General features: G+C 39.4%; 2 protein-coding genes across 7 annotated transcripts in view; one reads left to right on the top strand and one right to left on the bottom strand.

Annotated features, from left to right (window-relative positions):
* The window catches only part of Ars2 (arsenic resistance protein 2), a 46,006-nt gene extending 28,745 nt beyond the window's left edge, over nt 1–17,261 (bottom strand). The window contains exons 1-5 of one of the 6 annotated variants that reach the window (XM_087341041.1): nt 17,024–17,261; nt 14,088–14,242; nt 6,992–7,123; nt 2,964–3,092; nt 1,132–1,305 (exon numbers count right to left, since the gene is read on the bottom strand). In XM_087341041.1, coding sequence (XP_087197167.1) covers nt 1,132–1,305; nt 2,964–3,092; nt 6,992–7,123; nt 14,088–14,224 — 572 coding nt within the window. In that variant the 5' untranslated portion in view covers nt 14,225–14,242; nt 17,024–17,261. The other 5 variants (XM_087341057.1, XM_022059033.2, XM_087341046.1 and 2 more) reach the window with 5 other exon arrangements.
* A 246-nt stretch (nt 17,262–17,507) lies between these two features.
* TRAM (translocating chain-associated membrane protein 1) lies at nt 17,508–26,503 on the top strand. The gene is made up of 8 exons (XM_022059043.2): nt 17,508–17,766; nt 18,572–18,760; nt 18,861–18,976; nt 19,074–19,289; nt 21,687–21,796; nt 21,961–22,108; nt 23,600–23,760; nt 26,341–26,503. The coding sequence occupies exons 1-8, from the start codon at nt 17,638–17,640 to the stop codon at nt 26,433–26,435; spliced, it is 1,164 nt and encodes a 387-aa protein (XP_021914735.1). The 5' UTR covers nt 17,508–17,637; the 3' UTR covers nt 26,436–26,503.
* The last annotated feature ends 46 nt before the right edge of the window (nt 26,504–26,549 follow it).

Genomic DNA, 26,549 nt, shown 5'->3' with positions numbered 1-26,549 from the left:
ACATGTAAACATAGATAATATAATAATAAATATACTAAGCGTACATTGTAAAGAAATATATAGCACTAAAAATTAAATATAAAAAATATATAAATATGAATGAAATAAAAATAATGAAATCATTAAAAAATATTTATTTTACTAGTGCGATATTTGTTTCTCCACTCTTTCACTTAGCTTTTGCAAATCGATCTCAATTTGGGTATTTGCACATCGTAATTGGTGTTGCAGGTTAGCGTCCGTTATGTTTGAGCGTGTTTTGTGTTTGGTCAATTTCATTTTCGAAAAAAACGATTCGCAGGTGTAAGTTGAACCAAAAGCGCTAACAACTTTTTGTGCCAGATTTCTCAAATTGGAAAATTTCTCTTTTGTGACGTAAGTGTTATAAAAATCTATTTTTGATTCTGATGTTTCAAAAATGTGTTTTAATTCAATATTGCACTGTAAGTCAACCAGTTCCATTTGGAGATATTCTGGGGCCGACTCGATTTTAACATGAAAGGGAGATGAATATATTTCAAAAATTTTGTTGTATTTGTCTAACTCTAAATTACTGAATCGGCTTTCAAAAGCAGCTGTAAGTTTTCTTATTTCTTTTGCATATTTGATGTAATTGTTACATTTTGACAGATTTCGACAGATAATTTTTGAATATATGGATGCATAAATAATGTATTTTTTTAATACATTGGTTTTCACTACTTTGGCCATTATAAAATAAATATATTTTGTAAAAGTGTGATGAATCTCGCGGGCCGGAAAAATGTTCAAGGCGGGCCACATGCGGCCCGCGGGCTGGCCACCCCTGACTTATATGGTGGTCTCCAGGGTTGTAGGGTCTTATAGCCTGGCAGAAGTTTACCGACATTTCAGCGGTCCTTGCTGCCTCCATCAAAAGGGCTCTCACATGACAATACTACCCAAAATGAAGGGCTTTATATAAAACAAGAAAGACCAACAATGTTTTTAAATTTATAAACACTTCAAAACCAGCACAACATGCTGTATGAAGCGTCTGAACGAATTCTTGGCAGATGTTAAAAATACTATAATAAAATCGAATTTTCTCCTTAAAAAGGATAATTTCAGACCTGCTTACGCAGTTGCAGATCTCACAGGATCAGAACTTACCACTCCTCTTCCTTGTGAGTTACAAAGAACTCATTCAGTTGTTGCCTCTTGAACTCCAACTTATACTCATTATATTTCTTGATTGCCTCATCATCTGTTATGTTGTCATCTTGTGTCTGCAGATATGCTTTGAATGACATCATAGGTGGCTGCGTTTCTGTCGTCTGAATTTCCCTGTGAAGCCCATGAAAACAGCGTTGAGTGTAATCAGTAATAACTAAGTAACCAAACTGCTGTATGCAATTAAATTTGCAGGTTCAAAATCAGATACTAAAATGAACCCCAAGCCATGTCAATCTACTAAATCATATTCAGAGCCACTTCAACTAATATTTCCTTAAAATCCATCAAATATCAAGTTCCTATATCTTTTTTCGTCCTTGCACATCATTGCGTTCCTCGACATTTGCAAGATCTGTTTGACTGAAGGGTCTGTGCAGCGCCTAGTAATGTTGGTGAGCTGGCACATGAGGGTAGAACAATTATGGGTTTGTAAAGATCACCATCTGCTATGGATACTTGTGATTATTTACTACTTAAAATACATGTTCACAGTATGGTAAAAAGTTAATGTACAATAGTTATAAAATGTGGAAGATGCCAATGGCACATCAAAAACTTAATACTCAAGAAATTGGGACATCACCAATCAATACATCATACATGGAACGCGGCAGCCAAAACCAATCACATCTGTCAGTAAACCTCGGGTAGTCTGATAAGCTGTGTCTAGCAATAAGCTGCACGTTACAGATGGCACATACAGTGGGTGGGTTCATGGCCAGAAGATGGCTAATGGCTGTGTGAGTGAGCGTGGACAACCTGCAGGTAAGTTTCCACAACTTCATTACGGCAGATGGGTCAACATGAGCTCCATGGGGGTAACACTGGTTTCATATATCACAACTTGTTGCCCTGAGTGTGAACCCACTCCCATTGCCACTTGACCAAAATACACTGATGGAGGGCAGTGATAAAGACAAAACTCATGATACCAGGTACCACACGGTGCTATGGATATGGCATCTGCCACCTCAATACCAATGTCAACATGGCCTGGTATCAGGCCAAGATTAATCTAAATCCCCATCAGAGAGTGCATGGCAGGTTGTGCATAGCTCCAAGGTGAGTGGGTGGGTAAAATCATGGGACTATAGGCCTTGTACCGTACTAAGGGAGTCTGTGCACAGGAGAAACTGTCCAGGCAGAAGGCTATCCACAGACTCAAGTACCTCTAAGTGCAAATAGCTCTGAGCTAAAGTTGAACTGAAGCAGTTCAGTAAATAACTATTCCCCTAATTTATAAGCATGTCTTGTTCTGTGCAGACAAATGTGTCCTGGCATTACAAACATTTCTGGTTGCACATAAACATAACAAGACAAGCAGTATGCATTGTATGACCTGCGCTTCAACCCTAAAACAAAACATGGTTCCCATGTATGTACTGCACTGCCTCTGCACAATATCTACTCAATCCTGATTTGAATGCTAGAGCCATATAGTAAAGAATTAGGAGACATGGGTGAGAAATGGCTGCTGAATTTTGCTTATGAAACATCTCCTTCATGCTTGTTAAGGTGCTATTACATGCTGTAAATCTACGACATGGGACCGCCGGCTTTGCTTCCCCTCCGAAGGAAGTTCTGCTACCGATTTATATCATCCTTAAAAATCTGATGACCTTGGCCGGGTTTGAACCTGTGAACCTTGGGTCCAGTGATGAGAACGCTAACCACTAGTCCACCGAGGGCGACACAGAGCTTGTAACACTCCTGGCAAATGAAAAAAAGGGTTTGAAATACTCTTAAAGATATAAGTCCTCTTTACTTACCTTTGATTATTACCATGGTTCCCATAAGCATGCTGAGAGCTATAGCTGTCATGGGGCCATGAACTAGCATAGCTCCCATACCCTACAGCAGTACTGTCATGCCCATAGCCAGCACTCCTCCGTTCGTCCCTACCACAAACAGAGAATGAAAAAGATAATATCAGAACACCTGACACATGAACTATAATAATGTAGCACACATTAGTAATTACACCGTGGATAGAATCTTTAAAATTGAGAGATGGATTTATTCTACACAATATCAGTCAATTATTTAATTATGGTTTTGTTAGTTTACAAAGTATTGTCTTCTTTGCAAAGAGTCTTGGCTTCACAATGGTTATACTTGTTTTTCTCCTTGCCAGAATGCACATGTAACACTCTGCCACCATGCTCCTTCACAATACAGCCTGCAGATCACTCATACTCGCAACTTGCTTGGCACCCAGCGAACGATCAACATGCCTGGCCTCTCCAATGAACTGAATTTATGCCTAAATTTCCTTTTTTATACATGCAGTGACAGGTAAGGTGCCGGAATATTCCACTAAATGACAGATATTTCTTTTATATATACATATATAACAGGGAACTTAAAGCTGATGCTAGCACAGTGAAATATCATATCTCGTACGTGCACACACACCTTCACCAGCAGCAGACTGCGAGAAGGATAGTAGCTAGCTAATGTAATCATGGGCCACTGTGATAAGTGCTTGCAACAAAAGATGTGGGAACAAATTACAATGTCCACGTCTCTTCAAATGTTTCAATATGCCGTGTATGTCAAGTGAGCGAAAACTGCAAAGCAACTGTATGTTAATGGACAATTTCTCTGCATAATTTTAACAAACACAGTTTCATGCCATGTCAAATTTGTGAGATGTATCCTCAAACTATCATACCGCATTTCTGATTTACCACGACATAAAATCAAGAATTCCTTGTTTAATGAAAATCAGACAGCTGGTTCAAAAGTTATTTGGGGGTAACTGACAATTTAATAAGAAGATGGCCGTCTTCTGGGTTAAAACTCCATGCAGTCCGGTATAAGTTTATCAATGTTTCAGAGGTATTTGCTACTCTGATGATGGAAGCAGCAAGGATCTCTGAAACGTTGGTAAACTTTTACCAGATTGCTTGGTGCTGCAACCCAGAAGACAGCCATCTTACCACTTGCTGCTGTCAGAACACCAAATCCTACAGAATTTTGTGCGGCTATTGCCCATACAAATCAGGAAAGAGGCTAAAGAACAATATTTAATTTGGAATACTGAGGTCACATTCCTTTAAAAATGCACATGTTTTCCTCTGTTTCCAGTAAATTCCACTAAAAGACAGTGGGGTTCACAACAAAATGATACATATTAAGTTACTTAATGCAGTGAGTTCATTGCGTCCATGCAAAAGTTTGGTCATCACAAATCACATTTTTCACCCCAGCTAAAAGACGTAAGTCTATCTGACATATACTGATCGATACTCTCCTATCTGAATACCTCCACAATATAAACAAAACAAAATGTTGCACTCAACCTGTGCAGCGAATTTTTTATTCACTGGCCCAAGCTGTTTCTTTGTTAAGTTGTCACTGCCATGATATTCTCATTATACTAACTGTAATAATGACATATAAGGAAGAGGATGTAAAGCACCAAGCATTCTCAACTTCACCACCAGATGAAGGTCAGAGGTCAGTGTCACACTCTCGTCATTTTACCTGAATGACCCCACAGACAGAATGCTGGGGTCAGAGCGAACAATCAAACCTCAGTCATCCAACTCAAGTCAATCAATCACCTCACTCTGTCCTTAAATTTTACATTCTTTTTTTACTGTAATGCATATTACAAGAACCAACATAAGCATTGCTCAACCTAGTAATATGACAATGTTTTTGAAGCAACTTTAATCTTCTAGATAACTAAGAATAAAATTCTTAACACAATTTCTTCACATATTAAACAATAAGCCTGGGAAGTGTCTTCCACACCGGAACACACATAATATACTCATGCATCCTTTGAAACATGTCTTCTTTGATAGTTTCCACGTTGCCTACCAGATTGCCGAACCTCAACGTCTATCTCACGACTTTCCTCATCCATCATTTTGAGCACAATGACACTGCTGTTGGCATCATAGATGATAATGACACCAACAGGGAAAGATGTGCTGAAGTTACCACAACACCTGATGGTGCTGTGGCTTGTTACAAATAACTCTACATCACGAGACAAAAAGCTACATATCAACACCTTCTCCACCACTTAATCAAGAGAGATGAAAGTTGTCGGTGTAGCCCAATCATGCTTCACGCTCACCAGCATCCTCCGAGTCACCTCATTAAATTATGTACATTTATTATAAAGAGAGTAATGTTAATAACATTCTTTAAAAAAATTTCTGAACAGCATTTCTCTATTTTGGAACGCATCCCTATTATAACCATGCTAAAATTAATTCACTCAACATGATTTTACTTTACACTGCAATTTATTGGAACCCATTAATTGCGTACAATGACGGACACCTGTACACAATGTAACAGTCAAACAATGTAATCTACTCAAATAGTAAAATATTAATCTGAATGCTGTACCTGCTACATTCAAGCCTGGCATTCCACACATTACAAAATAAATTTTAAAAATTGCTTTTTTATAACAAAACATTCATCTGATTTGATTTGTGGTTAAAGCTGTCTTACAAACAGGCATACGGAGACTCGTCACCTCCAGTAAAGACTGGGTCACCAAATTGGCAAATATTTTACTTTTGTTACTACGCAGTAAAATGAGGGCACACAATTGCATTTTTAACAGTTTCACCGCCACACAAACAGCACATTCAAGACGGTAATGATGTCCATAAAACATACAAAAAACACATACACATGGAGAGCATTCTTACGAAAACGTTCACAACGTAAAAATGTTTCCCCAGTTAGACATCCAACTTTCAGTTTTCCATTTATCTCATCAAAACCCATTACCAACTAAAATCAACCCCTGTGCAAAATACGACGACATCTCAAGAGCAAGGAAACCTTGGACCCAAGCAACATACATCCCACATATTTTAGCCACAGAAGAAATTGATCAGAAATCAATTTCATGAAACAGAATACAATACAAGCATGGTGAAGATAATAAGTACCTTCAACTCAGATCCCTTAAAGGAAAAAAGTTCCACTACAGATGAAATAAGAATGAACATCTAAATATTATTCATTGGACCACTAACAACCAAGTTATTTGTCGGTTGTGTTCCAGGTAAACAATCAAGTTTTCAAACTGTTTTTCAATACTTTTTAAAATAATTTTTTTAATACTTTTTAAAATAAAGGTATGACATTACAAAAAAGGTTCTTATACCAACTTCAATGTGTTACTTATGAAAGTGGATGTTGCCAAGTTTAAATCCCACCACCATTATCTGGGCATGGCCTGCAATATTAACATTCAAATAGAAAAAGTAATCACATTATAAGAGTATACCTCAAAATTCTTAGGGTTTGTGCCATTCAAAAAAATCTGTACGTCATACTTTATCAATGTCCTTTGGAATTATTTATCAACAACCATCACACCACCCACTTTCACTGTGCTCAGGTGATACTTCTTCATACTGTCCATTTGTTTTGTTTGCAGTAGTATTGTAAAATTTTAGAGATATAAATGTGTTAACACATGCTCTGACCACAAACCGAACAGGTAATATCATGTCAGTGGCTGACACAGTAGTGTAAATATGGCGTGAGGTTATTCAAAAAATAACAGAACACTACCAGTATGTACACAGATATTACAATAGAAAAATGGAAGTTTTTGGTCAAAGTTTATATTTGCCTAAAATATCTGCAATCTGAACACTAGTGGTGGTCAGTCAATGAAGAATGTCTACCATACATGAAAGAGGCAATGGGTTTCAAGCTTCACAATGGAGAACCTTATTCTCCAGCACCAAGCAGTAAAATTCTCTGCTACTGTAAACTACTTGGTTCCTACTTTCACTACCAGACTTACCACTCTGTCCGCACCCTCTTCATTGGTGGTGAGATATCATGAGTTCTGGCAGGGCTATACCGCTCCCTGCCACCACCACCACGATATTCACGGTAATCTGCCCTCGCACGATTGCGACTACCCCATGATTCTCTGTCCAGGACAAAAAACTGTATTAACTGATGATAAAATGGGACCTAAAAGTGTCTGAATAATAACATGTGTAGCCAGAATAGGGTGTAGTGCACCACAGCACTTGATTTGTAATTAATCTGACATTCATACAAAGTACAAACACAGCAATGTGTGGACATCTATGACACACATATACGACCTCATGGCCTCTTCAGTCTGTGCTAAATATGTGCTGAAGTTTATCACAATCTCTACATACATCTCTGAATTCATACCAGGACAGTAAATATGTGCCACTGTGATGACATATTAAACACAGTATTGAATCACAAGCCTTTGGATTAATACAAAATAATGAACTTACAAACTGAACCCCTTGTGACATACTACCTGAAGCCATTTTCAAAAATGTAGACTGTTTAATTTCTTTTATACGGAAACTTCCATTTGACTACAAGAGGAAAGAGAAGCAAAGAAGAGATGGAATTTACATAATTTTATAGGTGACTTCCCTTACAGCTTCCCTAACAGTTAACAAGCAGCTACACATATCACATAACATGCACATAATATTAATATTATACACAATTCCCGAAGTTCTATATGTCTGTGTGGTTCCCATTTACCTTAAAATCATTAAATCACATGCAGCATACTTGCGTACAGTTAAATTATATTTAAAAAATAGTACATATGCACCCACACATCACACCAGAAATATAAAATACAGAATTTTTACAATTTTTAAAAACACTTGTATGCAGTGACTGAGTTTCTGCCTGCAAAGAATGTGTTACCAACTGGCAGACTAAGCTGGAAGTGGACAGACATTTGATGAATGCAACCATAAGTTTACAAACACCAACAAAATCCAAGATGACTTCTGCCGGCACATTGTTTGCGGTGCATTAATGGTGCAGTTTATTCAGGATTCACACCTACAGACACCACTATTAAGTGTGAGTGCTATGATGGAATTGCACTGAAACTGAAGGCAGGTATCTGAAGAGTTCATTCTGACATGTCAGTTTTGCTTCAATATTAGACTTCAGATCAGCACATAGGTGCCTTGAACCACACACATCCTACCATACCATCCAAACTTGGCTCCATCTGACTTCTGCCTATGCCCAAAACTGAAGAGACATTTCAGAGGACATTACTTCCTGTCAAGAGAGAGGTAAAGATGTAATTTCATCAACAAACTGCAAAGATCTATCATCACGGACTCATGAAACTACCTGAATATTAGCCGAAGTGTGTGGATCACAGAGGTGTTTATGCTGATAGGCACCATTCTTCAAACATGCTTAGCTTCTGAACTACAGCAACCACTTTAACTAGGAATCAAACTTCAGGACACTTTTGGCATAGTATGCCTCTGCTATGTTCTCTTCCTGTTCTCAAGGAGCAAACATGCCATGTTTGGTGCAATTCAGCATATCTGTTCTCAAGTTATAAGAGAACAAATAAATAAATCCACAATTTTAACTTTACATATAAGCTGATTAATCTATTCTCATTCTTTTGTCAATGTTAACATGTGTAATTTATCTTCATGTGATTTGCTTCATAAGAACAGATCACAGTGTGTTCTCTTTCCAACAGTCTGTGCTGTAGAAGCAACTGATTCCTTAACAGAATTTTAAAACAAAATTCAATTACTTTCACAGCCATGCTACAAATACACATACCTTCGAAAGCCCATTCTCCCTAAAAACTGCAACTTGAATTGCTGCCACCATCATCAGGGCTGATGATGGAGGCAGCAAGGATCTCTGAAACGTCGGCAAACTTCTACCAGACTACACGGAGCAACAACCCACAAGACAGTCATCAACTGCAATATAACTCAGTTCTGAATAACAGTTTCAACCAGGAAGTTTTAAAATACCTTTCATGCTTCTTTACTAGTATCCTTGTTCCCTGAGTTATACAACTTATCACAAATATGGTAAGTGTATTTGGTACCATACATACATGTAAACAGGTGTTCCATTCAAGAAGCACAGAAATAAACTTCATGATGCAATTAAAACTGGAATTTTAAAAAAATTAATACAGGTCACCTCTCTGGGAGCCAGTAGCTCTGGCATACCATCACAGGGATCTCGTGGTTCCAGCAAACCTGTGGACGAAGGTGACCTACAAAATGCAGCCTTCAAGCTAGACAGACTTCATCTGACGAAGACCAAGTGTCTGTAAGTGCCAGGAGGAAGCACAAAAAAGCCAGTGGCAACCATAGTAATACTGGGAAGCCATGGTACATGGCACTACCCAAATCCAGGAGATACTGACCAGGGTGTCTGAAAACCCTGGTCAGAGGGCAGTGCCCTAATTAAAGAGGTTAACCCCCTCCAAGGTCCCATGCCGTAGCAGCGCGGTCTGAGGCATCATGCCTCGGACCGGTGATACGGAATGCGCGCTGGTTCGAGTCTCAGGGGAGAGGAAATTTTCTCATGAACTTTCGACCGGTGTATGGGACCGGTGCCAACCCAGCATCGTGAAGAAATTGGGGAGCTACAATAAGTAGCGTAATCTGGTCAGGAAAGCTAACAATGGCTGGGGGTTCGTCGTCCTGACCACACGTCACCCTATATCTGGTTGGATGATCGATCACCTCTGCTTAGGCATGTGAACGTGAGGCCAGCGGTCAAGCTAGTCGGCTTTGGCTCTCTGGAGCTGTTATGCCAGGGATTTATTTTATTTTATTTTAACCCCCTCCAAGGTCCCAGAGACTCAAATAGGAGGAATTGATTATGACCTACGATAAAGGAGCTCTCTAACACGGAACTTTGATCTGAAAATTGATTCGTCTCAGCAGAAAGCCAGCAATTCTGGTACACCACTCGGGGGATGACAGTATCAGCCGACCTGGGAAAGCTGAGAAGACAACCAAGATGTTTCTATGCAAAGATACTGTAATTCATGGGATATACGAGGGTCGCTCATTAAGTAATGCCCCACATTTTTTTTCTCAGCCAATAATGAAGATAGAAAAGTGTACTTTTACATGCTTGAGATTTGATGTTTCCCGCGTTCGTGTACGGAGTTTCAAATGATTCCAACCGATAGCGGAGCTGTAGTGAACTGTTAAAATGGCGTCTGTGAACGACACTCGTTACAAGCAACGAGCTGTAATTGAATTCCTTGTTGCTGAAAAAGAAACGGTGGTGAACATTCATAAACGTTTGTGTGCTGTGTATGGAAGCTGTGCAGTCGATAGGAGCACCGTTGGTCGCTGGGCTAAGAGAGTTAAAGCTTCAGGAAGTGAAGAAACCGAGCTCCGTGATCTGCCGCGCTCTGGGCGTCCTGCCACAGCCACCACTCCAGACATGTTGAACCGCGCGGATGCCATTATTCGTGAGGATCGGCGCATCACAACTCGACAATTGGCCCAACAGCTTTCAGTCAGCAATGGAAGTGTGATTGCAATTATCCAGGCTCTCGCATATTCGAAGGTGTGCGCAAGATGGGTTCCACGAAGTCTCACAGCAGACCACAGGATTCAAAGGAAAACGATTTCTTCTGAATTGTTGGAGCGTTTTGATGCTGAGGGAGAGGTCTTTCTGTCCCGGATCATTACAGGTGACGAAACCTGGATACACCACTTTGAGCCAGAGACAAAAAGGCAGTCAATGGAGTGGCATCATCCTCAATCACCGAGAAAGAAGAAATTCAAGACAACTCCCTCCGCCGGAAAAGTCATGATGACTGTCTTTTGGGACAGTGATGGGGTCATTCTTGTGGATGTGATGCCAAGAGGTGCGACCATCAATTCAGACGCGTACATCAGGACCCTGAAAACCCTCAAGAAGCGTTTCTGACGAGTTCGGCCTCACAAGCATCCAGCAGAAATTTTGCTCCTGCACGACAATGCACGCCCTTACACAAGTCTGAGAACCCGGGAAGAAATCACCAAATTTGGTTGAACGGTGCTGCCCCATCCACCCTCCGACTCCATCTCTTTGGGCCACTTAAAGATGCTATCCGCGGAACAAGATTTGAAGATGACGAGAGCGTTATTCAAGCAGTGAGGACATGGCTACGTGCACAGGACAAGAGCTGGTACCGGCAAGGCATGCATGCACTTGTTCCACGCTGGCGTAAAACCGTACAAGTTGATGGGGACTATGTGGAAAAATAGTATGTGTAAAGGAAACATTGATTTATATTGTCACTAAATTTGAGCCATCTTGAATAAATATGTTCTGAGGAAAAAAATGTGGGGCATTACTTAATGAGCGACCCTCGTATAAGTATACAACCATGACATTAGAACAAATCACCCCATGCCACCATATACACCGTTTGTCAACAATCTCCCGTCAACACCTATTGACTGCCTACAGTTGGTATCATTGGAAATCGCTGGGCCAACTACTGAATTACTTTAGTGAAAATTTCTTTGTTCATTCGATTAAATGAATTAAAATTTCTAGCAGACTGTGATGGTTCCTGGGGAGTAATGAAGGCTCTGAGAGTACAATTTTCAATGCACTCACATCTTCTTATGGTTGATAAATGACAATGTAACATCACCCTCTTCTGAAGACATTTCTTATACAAAGCAAGAAGCCTAATTACTCAGTTAGGTGCCTTAATACATGAGCATCTAGTATGATCAGCTTCATACAATCAGTTGCCCCCAGCAGGAGGGCAGTCTTCTTAGCATTGCAAACACACAAATGAATAACTCCATAATTCTAAAGAAAATCATGTGGTCACCTCCGCATCCTGAAAAATCAACACTAAATCAAACTTGAAGGACATAAAGCCTCTACAATATGAAATTAAACATACAAACATATCTTCTACACACAAAAGCAACAGCAGGTAAAATGTAAGTCAGCTAATTACTCAAAATAACTCCATTAAGCAGTCTACTTCTTGAGAAGCTAATAGTCACTCAGCTATTCAAGACATTCCCCACCTTCTATGAGAACCAGAGATCCATAACCGTGTTCATATGAGCCTAACATTCGCCCCTAATCTGAGCCAGATAAATCCAGTAAACATCCTGCCACAATATTATCTTGAAATCCATCTTAGTATTATACTGTCACATATGCCTAAGGCAATGTCCTAGGTAAGCGATAAGAAGCGAGCTGCATAAGCAGCATGGGGTGTCATATGACATGAGGGAATCGCTTGTTGTGTCCTGCGTGAGAGACTGCAATAGAAGCACATGGTCTTTCTGCGCATGCACAGTCAGAGCTTTTCTGCGCATGCGCCTTACTGGCCAGCGCAGCGACCTGCGCGAAAATATCAAAATATTTGATCTTGGACTTTGGCCGCCGAACGCTTCGCTGTCACATAGGACAGCACCGCACAAACAGCCAGTTTGATATTTCCGCTTCACCCACGCAACTCGCACCGCTCGCATTTAATCGCTCACGTAGGACACCGGGTAAGTCTTCCATGTAGTGTCTTTCGTTCAAACTTTCCAACTTCCTTGTACTGAGTCTCTCATCTCCCCTGTGTATGCCACATGATGTGTGTGCCTCATCCTCCTTGATGTGATCATCCTAATATCTGGTAAAGAGTACAAACTATAAAGTTCTGTGTACCAGCCAGCAGATGCCATTCCAGAGAATCATACTGTCTCCATCATCAGCCTTGAAGATGGAGACAGTAGAGGCAAAATTGTAGTTTAATATATTTTACTCTGTACATTTTAGATAATAGGCAAAGAATTCTGAACCGTATGCTTGCAAGAGTAACAAAATTTTGTCTCCTTTGAATATTTTTGAGAATACAATTTGGATTTGTTACTCATGTTCAGAAGAAAATTAATTTCTTCAAATTTTCAAAGAATTTATTGGTTATCTAAAACTTATGATTGTATCATGTATCCTGCTGATGAGACATAAAAATATACTTTGTTTATCTCTAAATTTGCTTCTGGGCCAGTTTTGTTTACTGTCAACATTCAATGTTACTTATACGACTGAAATTAGTAGACACATTCATAGATTCGAAACACAATCTCTACCAGAAGCCAACTACAAAAATTTCACTCAAAAAATGGGAATATTTTACTATTGGACAGCAATTAGTTACGGAATTCTTCAACATCTTTAAGAGATTTGGAAAGAAGTCATCTTCATCTCCTCTCTGTTGAGCTAGTGCGAATAATCGGTACACTTTTCTCTATAATTCCACACAATACTTGATAAAAATTAAAATATCACAGGAAACATACCTGCTATTTGTACATGCTTTCAAAGCATTGCCTCTCATTTCCTTTGCTCCACAATGAAGACTCTTTCTCCTCAGACCGACACACCCCACTCTTTGTGGTGTATCAATGCAGAAATGGTAATGGAAGTAGAAGAGTAATAAAGGTAGAGGGGTGCACCAGGCAGTCACCATTGCCAAAGCACAGAAAATACATCAACCAAACCAGGAACACGAATCAAAAGGGAAAGTATCGGCCACATGGAGCTCATACAAAACCCTGTTACTGAATTGCAAAGCAGGAAACACTTAGCAGAAAATGGCCAAAATGCACAAATGCTGAGTAACGCCGAGACCTTCATACCAGCTACTATTCCATGTCAGTGTTCCTGCATACTTACACTACATACTTTTTAAAACAGTTTAAAATGCATTGGAAGCACATACTAAGTCTGCTATACCTGTCTATCCAGGCGTAACTACTCAGCCCTACGGGGACAGATTTTGTTAGACCGTATGTTTTGAATAGACCTTAATAGAATCCAACAGAAAAACATTTCTTTAACATGGGAAACCATTTAAACATATTTTACTTTGCAGGGCCTGAGATATCACATGCTGGTAAGCAATCAGGAAAATGCACATTTCGATTGGGAGGAGTAACTGTATTCCACTAATCTTTAACTACTAACACTCTCTTATACACAAAATACAAACACTACATGCTAAAGTTTAACATAGAGAAACACACCCGCACTGAGAAGAAAGCAGTGATTCAAGCTAATTACATCAAGACACTTACCTTTCTATCCATTCTTCCCGCCGCCTCTCTTCAGCAGCTCCGCCTCGACGGCCCTCGCCTCTCTGGTAAGACTCGGTTCTCTCTCCACGAAACTTATCACGGCGCTTCCTATCATATTCATCTTCGCTGTCCCCCATATTTGATGCGATTATTTACTGTAACAAATCAATGTCCTTCCATTCATATGAGAACATTCCAAGGGAAAAGTTAAGAGTGTGTGAAGCTGTACCTATGCACCCCCTCCCCTCCATCTTCATAGCATGGATTTAAGCATAACGAATAATTATAGTAAGAATCAAGCATAAGACAAAGAGAATAGCCAATATCAATTATTGAGGCATACAATAATCATATGTCTCATTGATTGCTGAATATTATCAATACTGGCCTTATATCAGTCACATCTAATTCCAGAGAAAGTCGCCTGTTACTGTAAGTGTATAAACGCAACTCACAAACTAAAGTAATATACTCCAATGGTTCTCAGTCTTCAGTCACCCAGCACGTTATGGGTCCCCTGCATCCATGAAAAAATAGCCACTATATATGCATAACACATTTTACAAATCCACAAATTTGGTAAATAAAATAACTGATTAATGTGAACTTGTTTGCCTAGCATGCAGGGCTGTGGAGTCGGTACTAAAAACTCTGACTCCAGCTCTGACTCCTTCATAAAAGCTCAATATGTATTGTGACATGTTGCTGTGAGAGCAGCACAACAATGTCAATCAACAGTTTAGTTGTCTGTTTAATGACATTGTTGCATTTGGCATTGTTGTATTAGTTTATAATTGTTGTGTTTGTTTAAAAAGCCGATTGACAATTATGTGGAAAGGGCTGAGGTGTGAGTCAGGATGTAGAAGTGAGTTGCAAGCAATATGCTGTTGCGGACATTGGTGGCAAGCGACAAGCGATGAGTGTGGAAAGTACAGAGCTGTGAATCGGGTGTAAGAGAAGTGTGTGGTAGAGTCGAGAGAGTGGAGCCAACGAGAGGTCTGGTGTGGCGCTGAGAAAGGACAGGTTGGCTGCGTGTGAGAGCACCGGGTACATGGACCGTGGCGGCCGAGGAGCCAGCGTGTGACCAGTGGGGTGCTACTGGCCGGAGGGTGCGTGTGAGAGCACCGAGTACGTGGACCGTGGCGGCCGAGGAGCCAGCGTGTGTCCAGTGGGGTGCTACGGGCCGATGTATAAGCGAAGAGTGTGAAGAGCGCCGAGCTCGGGGGACCAGATAGACTCGAAGGACAGAGCAAGAGTATGTGTGTGTGTGTACAGGGAACAGAAACTCGGATACTGTTGTTGTGGCAGAGAGTTGACTGTATGTGCAGACCTCTGTAACTGATTTAATTTGACGTGAATAAATCAGGGTTGACAATCAAGGTAGCATACCGCCCACGTTACAGTATTAATAAAGGTAAAGCTACTAAAATGGTAAATGGTACCATAAGAGATTTCATCATCACCACGTGAATCATCAGGCTACTCTTTTGATTTATAACCTATATTAAATATAAGTCTAATGATTATTGCAGAAATTGGTTGATTTGTAGACAGTTTGTATTCTTAAGGTACCAGAGCCAAAGTTACAAAGCATTATCCCCACACCATGTGGCCCAATGCATCATTGAATCTCCCTAAGAGTGAGGCAGCCAATGGCTCACACTGTAGCGAAAGTGTTAGAATGGTATTTTCTTAACATTTTATATCAGAGTCAGTACATTTTTACCGACGCTGACTCCACAGCCCTTCTAGCAGGTTTATTAAACTTCCCCAAAAAATTCAATTAAATTCCTTCATTGATGACTGCATCCTAAAAGTTGCTACCAAGAAAAGATGGATAAGGTAACAGGTCTTGAAAGGTGGGACTGCCTAATGCAGCTGAAACAGTGATTGTAGGTTAGGTTTGCTGCAAAGCATCAATACTTGCATAAGAGAGCATTCTATAGAATGTAAAAATGAGGGAATTAATTTTCTAGTAGTCTGAGTCACATCTAATAGTCAATAAGTCTTCATGGGCGATCAGCTGCAATAGGTGGCTGTATACAACTAACATTTCAAGAGCTGCCTCTATACATTTAAGATTACATAAATAATAATATTTGTTAAACTTTCTCCTGAATTTTCTTGGATACTTCCTCCCAGCCACATTTTAAATAAGATTTATACAATCTCCTTGTTTCAGACTGTTCTTGATGGAAAATGAGACAAATAAATATTTACCTATACGAATTTTGCTACAGGTTTCATTTAAGCACATTATTATTACACTCACTAGCTGCTTTAGTATATAAAATTCAATGAGAATATTGCTTCGCACTTCTCTCTTAACAGGGTCATATAGGTTTTTTTGAAATCTGTAAACAATTGATGTACGCTCCTTAACGTACAAGCTTCTTAAACATATTCCCATGATGGGAAATCATATTACTGATCAAACGAAACATTTTCTTTATAGGACGACGACAGTAACTCAGCATATAACACAATGATATGTTTAAATAATAGGGAGGGAAACGAAAGAAAGCGGTGGACAAATTCAAGGTGATATCCCAGCATTTGCCTGGAAGGACTGAGGAAAGCCACGAAAAATTCATAATAGATGGTCTTTTGGCCGAGATTTGAACCCGGTACCTCCAACACGGAATGCCAAGTTCTCGACTGCTACGTTCGGTTACTAAGCAAAACATCGAAGACAAGACTCCAATAGTGCTTGATGATTAGCGAACAGAACACTTACAACACATAATATCTGTAAAAAAAAACCCACCTAAAACGTGTTTATCTAGTCGTGGGTTAGGCGTACCTATACTACTGTTAATCACACAATGACGCAGATTAGCTCCTTTCACATTATGCAAACCACCTCGCGGACACACTTTGAAAAACTGCAGGTCAATAAAGTACAATTAAGAAGGATGATTTTTTTTGGTACTTACACGTTCTTAAAGTGTTAACAAGCACACATTTATACCACTAGCACGTTTCAGTCATGAAGATATCGCCATCTATATCCCACAATTCCGTGCCACAAAATCAAATTCTTAGAAAATTTAAACCACGCCCTTTTAAATATATTTTTCCTTGTATAATTATAATATATCATACAATAAATATTGAAGGATATCCTACAATGCACATATACATTTTTAATTTATATATATTCTTTGACGACATAAATTACACCTCTTTAACTGAGACATCTATTGGTCAACACTTGTATAAAAAACTGGTCAGTAATACGGTCATCAAAATCTTAATTTTTGTCATCACTCTCAAGTTCAATAGAACCACACATTATAATAAATATTATAATTTATTGTTAATATAAGTACTGTTTGAGAGCTGTATTAGTGTTACGTTTTTAATCGATACACATTCACTATGACTCATACTCGTGCCAACATTGCCAACACGTTGGCACGTTGGATGCCTTCTTCTTCCGGTATTGACAGCTGACGTTTGTTGTTATTGGTGTCCATAAGGGTTTGGTGTTATTGGATATACAGCAGAATTATCCTTTTCTAGTGTTTCTGGTGGTTTGTAAACAAACATGGCATTAAAGGGTAGAAAATCTTCCAGCAAAAATCCTCCAATATTAAGTCACGAATTTGTTATTCAGAATCATGCAGATATTGTGTCATGTATTGCTATGGTGTTTGTAATTGGGCTTATGGTCCAGGTAAGGCTACAGCCACTTTTGCTACATATAAATATGATGAATGAGTAGGTAAACAATGAAGAACGTCAAAGTTAAATGAAAAATTTGCAGATTTAAAGTTTATTTTTCTAAACCAGTAGGTTTTATACCTAGCAGATTGTTTTGACTGCTCTATTGAAACGAGTTTAAGAACTACGTTCCATTGTAAGGAATTATGCTGGTCGTATTGACAACTGGTTGAAATTTCGCCAAACAGAACGAAAGCAGCTCTAATGTCCCATTTGCATGCATTGTCTACAACCCAACCACTGCCCATGTAGCAGTTACTGATACACGTTTTTTATGTTTCTCACAGTTTATGTTGGTTTTTTTGTCATTTTCATAAATCGTGCAGTTACAGTTCTTATTTTTATTGTACAGTGTGTTTGGTTGGGTTATGTTAATATTGATTATTTAATCGATAAATTGGTGTTCATCTGCACATGGGTTTGTGAGTGGGTGACTTGGTTTCTTAGTACTTCATTCATTTATTCATTGTTTCCATTTGATCGTGTTACATGGGGTTATTTTCTGGGGAAATTCAACAGGCAGGAAATAAGTATTTTACACCCAAAAGAAAATCTCCTATCTCACTTATACTCCATAGAAGAATTTACCTTGGCTATGAAGGATGTATGGAATGTCCATAAATTCTGTTCTGTTCATTTTTACCCCTCATAGCATAGTCATTCTCAGTGAAATTTATCGTAGGTTGGCAGGCTGTAGTAGTTGCTTCTGTATCTTTAGTTTTTCCCAAAATATATTGTTCTTTGCATTATTATTTTAGGTAACATCACCTTTTGCATACATGTTCATTGGTGTTCATCACAATGTAACTAGAGAGCAAGATGGTGTAATAAGTGAAGCACCTGAGGTGATACGTTACACCTATGGCTGGAAAGATGTTTGTGCTGTATTCTTTTATTTTCTCATCTGCATTGTGATGCATGCCATCATTCAAGAATATATCCTCGATGTAAGTTGAGTCACAATGTGTTTTGAAGATGTGCTATTGAAAGGTATATGTTCTTACCAAAATATGCCTTCTAAAATGGCTGTCATATTTAAATTTGCAGAAAATCAGTCGTAAGCTGCATCTGTCTAAAGTGAAACACAGCAAGTTTAATGAATCTGGCCAACTTCTCATCTTTTATGTAATGTCAGTTCTCTGGGGTGGAGATGTGATATTCAGGTATGCCTTAGTTGTAAACATCTTTGTGAATTGTTCTTTGTCACTGATATAAAAATTCTGAGTCTTTCTTAATTATAATATTATTATTTTCTTTCAGGGAGAACTATGTCTTGAATATCTCATCTTTATGGGAAGGCTATCCTCACAATGAAATGGTTTTCATGTTTAAGTTCTTTTTCATTGTCCAACTGTCATATTGGCTACATTGCTATCCAGAACTGTACTTGCAGAAGACAAAACGTGAAGAGATGCCAGCACGCATAACATATGCCACTCTTGGACTAATATATATCCTTGGTGCTTATCTGCTCAAGTGAGTGTAATATAAAATATTAACTAACTAGATGGCCTACAGAACCCGAAGATTCGTCACCGACTTAACCAAAGCCCTCCACCGGTCCCTGTTCTGGGCCAGGAAAGTCCATTCTCCTTCAACTCCTATCTCCCATAGATCCTGCTTGAGATTATCCTTCCATCTATGTCTAGGTCTCCCCAGCAGTCTCTTTCCCTTAGGCTTCCCAACCAATAATTGGTGCACACCTCTTGTCCCATCCATGCGCGCTACATGCCCCGCCAATCTCATTCTTCTTGACTTAATCACCCTGACAATACTGGGGGAGGAGTACAGATTTTTAAACTCATCATTATGCAGTTTTCTCCAGACCCCATCGTCTTCTCTCCTAGGCCCAAATATCCTCCTCAACACCCGATTCTCAAACACCTGCAATCTATGTTCCTCCCTCAGAGTGAGAGACCATGTTTCACACCCATACAAAACAACGGGCAAATATAAAATATTAGAAGACTATTATAGCTGTAGAATAAAGTGGTGAGTTATTTTAGGTACATTGGTCTCATCTGTATTGTGATGATATTTGGCGGGTGTGCCTGTACGACTAGGAAACATGGCAGCCAACATGGTGATCATGTAGGTCTATAGGTCTATGTTACGAACACAGCAGCCAAACATCCTCAAATTCAGTGACATGCTTTGGGATTTAGTTAGGTTACAATATGTATGTTATAGTTAGAAACTGTAAATGCAGCCCATGTTTAAAAAAATGTTATAAGTGGTAACCATTTTGTGAAGTTGCTTTGTCACCAAGTTCAAAATGAACTGAATTAATGGTAAGTCAGTGCTAAGACTTCTGCTGTAGTTCTAAAAATTTTAAAACTGCTTCCCAACAAGCAGGCACAAATGAAAATGCTGCATGAGACAGGTTCTGACTAGTTTATTTATGCAAGTAATGTAATTACATGATATTTGTCTTCAGAAATAAGTTTAGTTTTAGTTTTGAGATAGTGTAGTGACTGAGACCTTATAGTAACTATTCTGCATTTAATATGACTCATATTACATGCATTGAAAAACAAAATGGACTTGCTTAAGGAATCCCCACAAATGGTGTTGTATCAGGTGGACATTTTGCAGGATATTTTGGGGCTGAACACCCATATTGAGTTCACAGCACTCAAATCTTCATGCCCTGTTTCTTTAACAGTCTGTTTAATACGTTTTATCTACAACCAGGTCTTCCTGATGGTCTCTTTTCTTGAGGTTCTGTGACTAAAATTTTGTTACAACTTTCTCATCTTCATTACATGTTGTCCTCGATTTGATCTTCACCCCAATAATGCATGTTGTAGAGTACAAGTTTGTAGAGCCTCTGAAGACATATCACCACTTTTATGATTTATGCACAAGCCCAGCATTTGTGTAAGATGATGATTAGAGACATCGCTGTCTCACACTAATGGGGTTTGTGGTAGCCGTGGTGATACGTAGTGCCATATGCCTTAACTGTGTTTGGTCTTAAAAGACCTGAATTTGAGTTAAAGAATCACCAGATTTGTCTCCCATGACTTATAAAGGACTGATGTAACAGCAAATTCCATATGCACATAATTTGATAACTTGAACCATGGTCTGAGTGCGACTATAGAAGGAATAATCAACACTGCAATGCTGTTTCAGCATCTGGAGCATGATCTCTGTGACTCACTTGTGCATCAATGGCAGTGATTGTTCAGTTTCAGTTCGTGTCCAATCTTAGATGATAGCATTGATGCTGATTGTGGGTTGTGGTACTGTCATGGCGTATTTCAGTACTGCTGCGCACACAGTTCTCCTGCATACCACATGGAAGCACTTGTTTCAAAAGTGTGACGAATGTATTTTTTGGTGTCTGTCATGGCTGATTCATTTTGATGTTGAGAATGTATCACCAACTCAACAGAGGATTTAATTGAAGCTGTGAAATTATATTCATGTCCCAAGCAAGTAGAATTTGAGGTTCTTAAGGCACTGAGTACTAAGATGGCGGTGTTCTGTGTTGTAGCAATGTAATCTGGTAGAAGTTTACCAACATTTCAGAGGTCCTTGCTGTCCCCATCATCAGGGCGATGAGTAAGCCATGGGATTGATTTGAGGTAACAAGTAAGTCAAGGCAGAACCTTGAACAGACCAGTGGGGAATAGGATCAGGATTGGGCAAGGGCCCAAGAGGCAATAGGAGAGAGGGCCATACCAGGGTATGGCCAGAAGGAGGGGAAAGGACATGCGGTAGAGAGGGATTAAAGGAAGCAGCACTTATAAGGACCCCTTGGGGTCTGGTGGTATTTATCCCTGGACTTAATGAAATGTGGGTGGACAGTATAGTGTAAGACCCTTCGTTAGAACTCTCCCCAACTCTATGCTTCTGTGTTTTCAGTTTCTCCCGTGTTGGTATTTGCCTTGTGGTTCTGCATTATACATCAGAAGCTCTGTTCCATGCCGCAAGACTTATCTATTTCCTTGACAAGGCTGAAAATGGCAGTAAAGGTACTGATTTTAAAGATTTTATAAGTTGTTGGGTATAAATTAAATATACATTTTTAATATTACAAATTTATTAACATTATGAATTGATTATGATGTGATGTTTATTAATACAAATTTATTAATGTTATGAACTGATTGTGCTTTTAATATGCATCTTCTTTTAGCTGGATACCTGGTAGCAAATGCAGTTTTTGTGTTGGTTCGTCTGGGTTCTATCATTCTGTCTGTCCTTACATTCTGGTATGGTTTGTCTCTGAGCGACAACCAGGGTCTGGACGTTGAACGTGGGAACTTCAACACTCAGATCATCAGGTATGTTGATAAAGAATGAGCCGGGTGAAGTTTTACAGAGACCTCAAAAGTTGGCATACTCTTTGGAATGCTCCTGGCAGATATAGCCCGGGTTCATGTACAAGAGCAGGCTCTAGTATTTATGGTGCCGAACCTTTAGGTTCTGCTACCTGAGTTTGACGTTAGTGTAGGACCACTTCAGCTGGAAAAGAGTCATGCTTAATTACATTTATGATTGCTTTCAGTAAGAATGAACAGTGACTCTACAGTCTTATTTAAACTGCGTTCTTTATACACCTGACTTTTACTTGTGGAGTTACTTGAAATACACAGTGTGCAACACAAAGCCAGGATCACTGCAAGAACTGTAACAAGAAATTGAATTGTTTTGTGCATCCGTCCCAGTAGCAACTTTGGCAGCTGCCTGTCACTCAGTTGCTCCCTGCCGTCAACTGTTCGACAGAGCTGATGTTGGTCATTTTAAACACCTGCACTAGATTCACTAATTCACGAAGTGCCAGTGCTGATTTAGTTTATTGAAATGTCCTAATTTCATTCATTGAATGTGTTCACACATCTCTTTGGGACACTGTAGTTATACTACTGCATCTGTTGTATAATAAAGAAGCTATCATCACTTTACTGCAGTGATTTATCACAAATTTGAAGGGAATTAGAATTTCTTTACATTTCATAGATTCTTTATAGTACAAGCAATAATGTGGAACATGTTTGATGAATATGAACACTTGGTACAAAAAATATCAAAGCAGCATTCTTAATACATCTATTTACGTAAATATTTACAGTATTTAATAATTTCAATTGGTGAGATAAAAGATAATCTTCCAATGCTTTATATCATATGATTTTCACTCTTAATTCTGTCTGGAAGAGTACCAAATAATTTGATCCCTGCACTGTAAGCACGCTTTTTTATTAACTAGTGAGGTCAGTGCTTGACTGAGTGAGATCATGTTTGTGCCCTGTATTTATGCTATGTATGTCAGAGTTTCTTTGGATCTTCTCCATGTTGTCAAAAAAAAAATGTAATGAGAGTAGAAATTCAGTTGCAAGGGGAGAATGTGTTAAATTCCTTAAATGGTTCTCTGCGAGACACTATTTTGCTGTCTGTTGAATTTCCCGAGAAGGTAATTCCATATAACATCATGGCACATAATTTGGGGATAATATATTAAATGTGATTTTTTAAGTTATCACTTTGTGAACAAAGCAGTTTAGTTGTTAATAATTCTTAAAATGTTTTATTTTCTTAAGCTGTGTTAAAATTGTTACCTGTCTTTGTTGTTAGTAGTAAATTTCATGACGTTTCTCTAATCAAAATTTAAGGTGAGTTCATTGACTTGAAACCAGTCGTTCAGGTCGGCGAATATATGGAGTTAATGCTCTTCAACTAAGTAGATATTGCACTGCTATTGAAGTATGTTATTGGCAAAAACTAAGGCAAGTTGGGAAACTGAAAGTGACATATTGAAATTTCTCTCAATTTAGAATAGCAGCGCTTGCAGCTGTTTGCATACTTCAGGCCTGGCTCATGTGGAATTTCATTACATTCCACCTGAAGAGAATGAGGGAGCTGGAACCAGCCCAGCCAGTTGCTCGCAAACCAAAGCAAGAGAAGAAGTCTGCCTCGAAGAGGAAGAAGGAGGAAAGTGAGTTATATATACTACATGCCACATATTTCTATCGTGATGGTTATATTAACTTAGTTCCCTACTGTTGTTTACTTTTCTCAGTTCTAATGGGAGTTCAGTGGGACTGCACATCAATTATTCTGTGAAGAGAAAAGTGTTATATAATATTCTTATTGAATTTGGTATACCAAAGAAGCTAGTGAGTCAAATAAAAATGTGCTTAAATGAAACCTGTAGCAAAATTTGAGTAGGTAAATATGTATCTGAGATTCTTCATCAAGAACGGTCTAAAACAAGGAGATGCTTTGTCTCCCTTGCTCTTTAACTTTGTGCTAGAATATGCCATCAGGAAAGTCCAAGATAGGCAGGAGAGTTTGCAATTGAATGGGACACATCAGCTATTGGCATATGCTGATGATGTTAATTTATTGGGGGACGATAAGAATACAATAAAGAGGAACGCAGAAGTTTTACTAGAGGCTAGTAGACACATGGGGCTAGAAGTAAATTCAGAAAAAAACTAAGTACTTGTTAGTATCTTGTCATCAGAAGACAGGCGGGCAAAATTATTTGAAAGGGTTACAAAGTTCAAATATCTGGGAACAACAATAACAAATCAAAATGACACTCATGAGGAAGTTAGGAGGAGATTAAATTCTGGAAATGCTTGCTACTTCTCAGTTAAAAATATTTTGTCTTCCCATCTGAATTCTAAGAACCTGAAAATTAAAGTATAAAAAACAATAATCCTGCCTGTTGTTTTGCATGGGTACGAAACATGATCTCTCACTCAGAGGAAAGAAAACAGATTGCAGGTGTTTGAGGAGCATATTTGGGCCCAAGAGAGAAGACAATGGGGCATGGAGAAAACTGCATAATGATGAACTTAAAAATCTGTACTGCTCCCCCCAGTATTGTCAAGGTGATTAACTCGAGAAGAATGAGATGGGCGGGGCATGTAGCGCGCATGGATGGGACAAGAGGTGTGCACCGGGTACTGGTCGGGAAGCCTCAGGGGAAGAGACAGCTGGGGAGACCTGGACATAGATGGGAGGATAATGTCAGGTGGGATCTATGGGAGATAGGAGTTGAAGGAGACTGGATTTTGTTGGCCCAGGACAGGGTCCGGTGGAGGGCTTTGGTTAATTCGGTGATGAACCTTCAGGTTTGGTAAGTCATCTAGTTAGTTATAGTGGTAATTTCATTTAACTAGGTGACCTGGGTCAAGCGTCGTGTTATTCTTATCATCACCATTATCGTTGTTGTTGTACATCAGTAGCCACATGATCATTTACACCATGAAAAACCTAAAAAAAAAGGACAAGGTTTTAAAATTGTTAGTAGGAACTCAAATTCTTACAGTTACAAGTCAGGAATGACAACATTTAAAACTATTGTAACTCTTCTGATATACGAGGTGCAATCAGAAAGGTTCCAGACTGTGTCAATAGAGGGCGAACCGGATGTAGTACGAGCTTCTGCCGCTAAGGGGTTGGGCCTACATTCATAGTGAATCAGTGTGCCAGCCGGCATCATCGAATTAGCATTTGTTTCTTAGTTACGGGCGTTTTGGTAGTGCATTACACCGACCCTCCTGTGATTTCGGAATGGCGTGTGCATCAAATTTTGCCAAAGACTCGCCAAAACGGCTACGGAAACCTATGAAATGCTAAAGCAAGCATTTGGGGAGTCCGCAATGGGTCGTGCACAAACTTTTGTGTGGCATTCACGTTTTAAAAATGGCCGAACCTCTGTCGATGATGACGAGCGTTCTGGACGACCATCTTCGAGCACAACGCCCGAAAATGTTACGAAGATTCGGCAGGCCATTCACGAAGATGGACGTCGTACCTTCAACGACTTGTGCGACATTGTTGGGATAGGCTATGGGACCTGTCAGCTGATTCTAAAGGAAGAACTCCACATGCGACGCATCATGACAACGCGCCAGCGCACACCGCCCTCAAATTTCGGCAGTTTTTGGCCTCAAACACCATGGCCGTCATCCCGCACCCTCCTTATTCGCTGTGTGACTTCTTCCTCTTCCCAAAGATGAAAATTCAGCTAAAGGGAAGGAGATTTGAGACGATAGAAGAGATTCAGGCAGAATCGCAGATGGTGCTTGACAGGCTGACAAAGAAAGATTTCCAGGGATGCTTCCAGGCTTGGCAGCGGCGCTGGGATCGTTGTGTTCACTCCCAGGGGAACTACTTCGAGGGTGATGGATGAATTTAATACCTGAGATAAGTGTACGGGTTTTTATAGGCGCAGTCTGGAAACTTTCTGATCGCACCTCGTATTTCTCGAGATTGGATCATGGTGTGAAGTCCCCATGCCGACAGACTGGAAGATTTTAGTGTCCTTTTCTTCCTTTCATCACATTTGTTATGTCTTTATGTGCAGAAACCAAGCAGAAGTTGTGTTATGTTACACATATTTTGTGTGATGAAACAAGAATTGCAGGAATTGGTAATCACAAACTCAATATTCTGGCGAAGAAAGTGGTAATGGACTACATTTCAGTGTTAACTGTGTGTGTGTGTGTGTGTAAGTGGGTCGTGAAACCCAATGTACACTTTGTTTCTGTCCGCTTTCCAGACAAACGCAATGTAGAAGATGATGAATTGCCAGAAGTGGATCAGAACACAAATAAGTCACTGCGATCTCGGGCTACTGCAGCGAAGTCAAAATGAAATGCATGTAAGAGTCATCCACATTCTCCAAGAGAAAGCAGAGATAAATAAAGGAGTGACAGACATCATCATGCCATTTTTGTGCTTAACACCTTTCCCTTTTCCTGTTTTTTT

This window comes from Zootermopsis nevadensis, unplaced genomic scaffold (genome assembly GCF_977971745.1).
Source record: "Zootermopsis nevadensis isolate Lab colony 2312 unplaced genomic scaffold, Znev_1.0 Znev_ptg000003l, whole genome shotgun sequence".
NCBI lineage: Eukaryota > Metazoa > Arthropoda > Insecta > Blattodea > Termopsidae > Zootermopsis > Zootermopsis nevadensis.
This window is presented reverse-complemented; position numbering and strand designations above follow the sequence as displayed.

What these genes read in the sequence shown, in the direction of transcription:
- TRAM (XM_022059043.2), top strand. Translation starts at nt 17,638, where the DNA reads ATGGCATTAAAGGGTAGAAAATCTTCCAGCAAAAATCCTCCAATATTA. An exon ending in TAATTGGGCTTATGGTCCAG is followed by an intron (nt 17,767 to 18,571) that starts GTAAGGCTACAG and finishes TTATTATTTTAG; the next exon opens with GTAACATCACCTTTTGCATA. An exon ending in GAAGAGGAAGAAGGAGGAAA is followed by an intron (nt 23,761 to 26,340) that starts GTGAGTTATATA and finishes TCCGCTTTCCAG; the next exon opens with ACAAACGCAATGTAGAAGAT.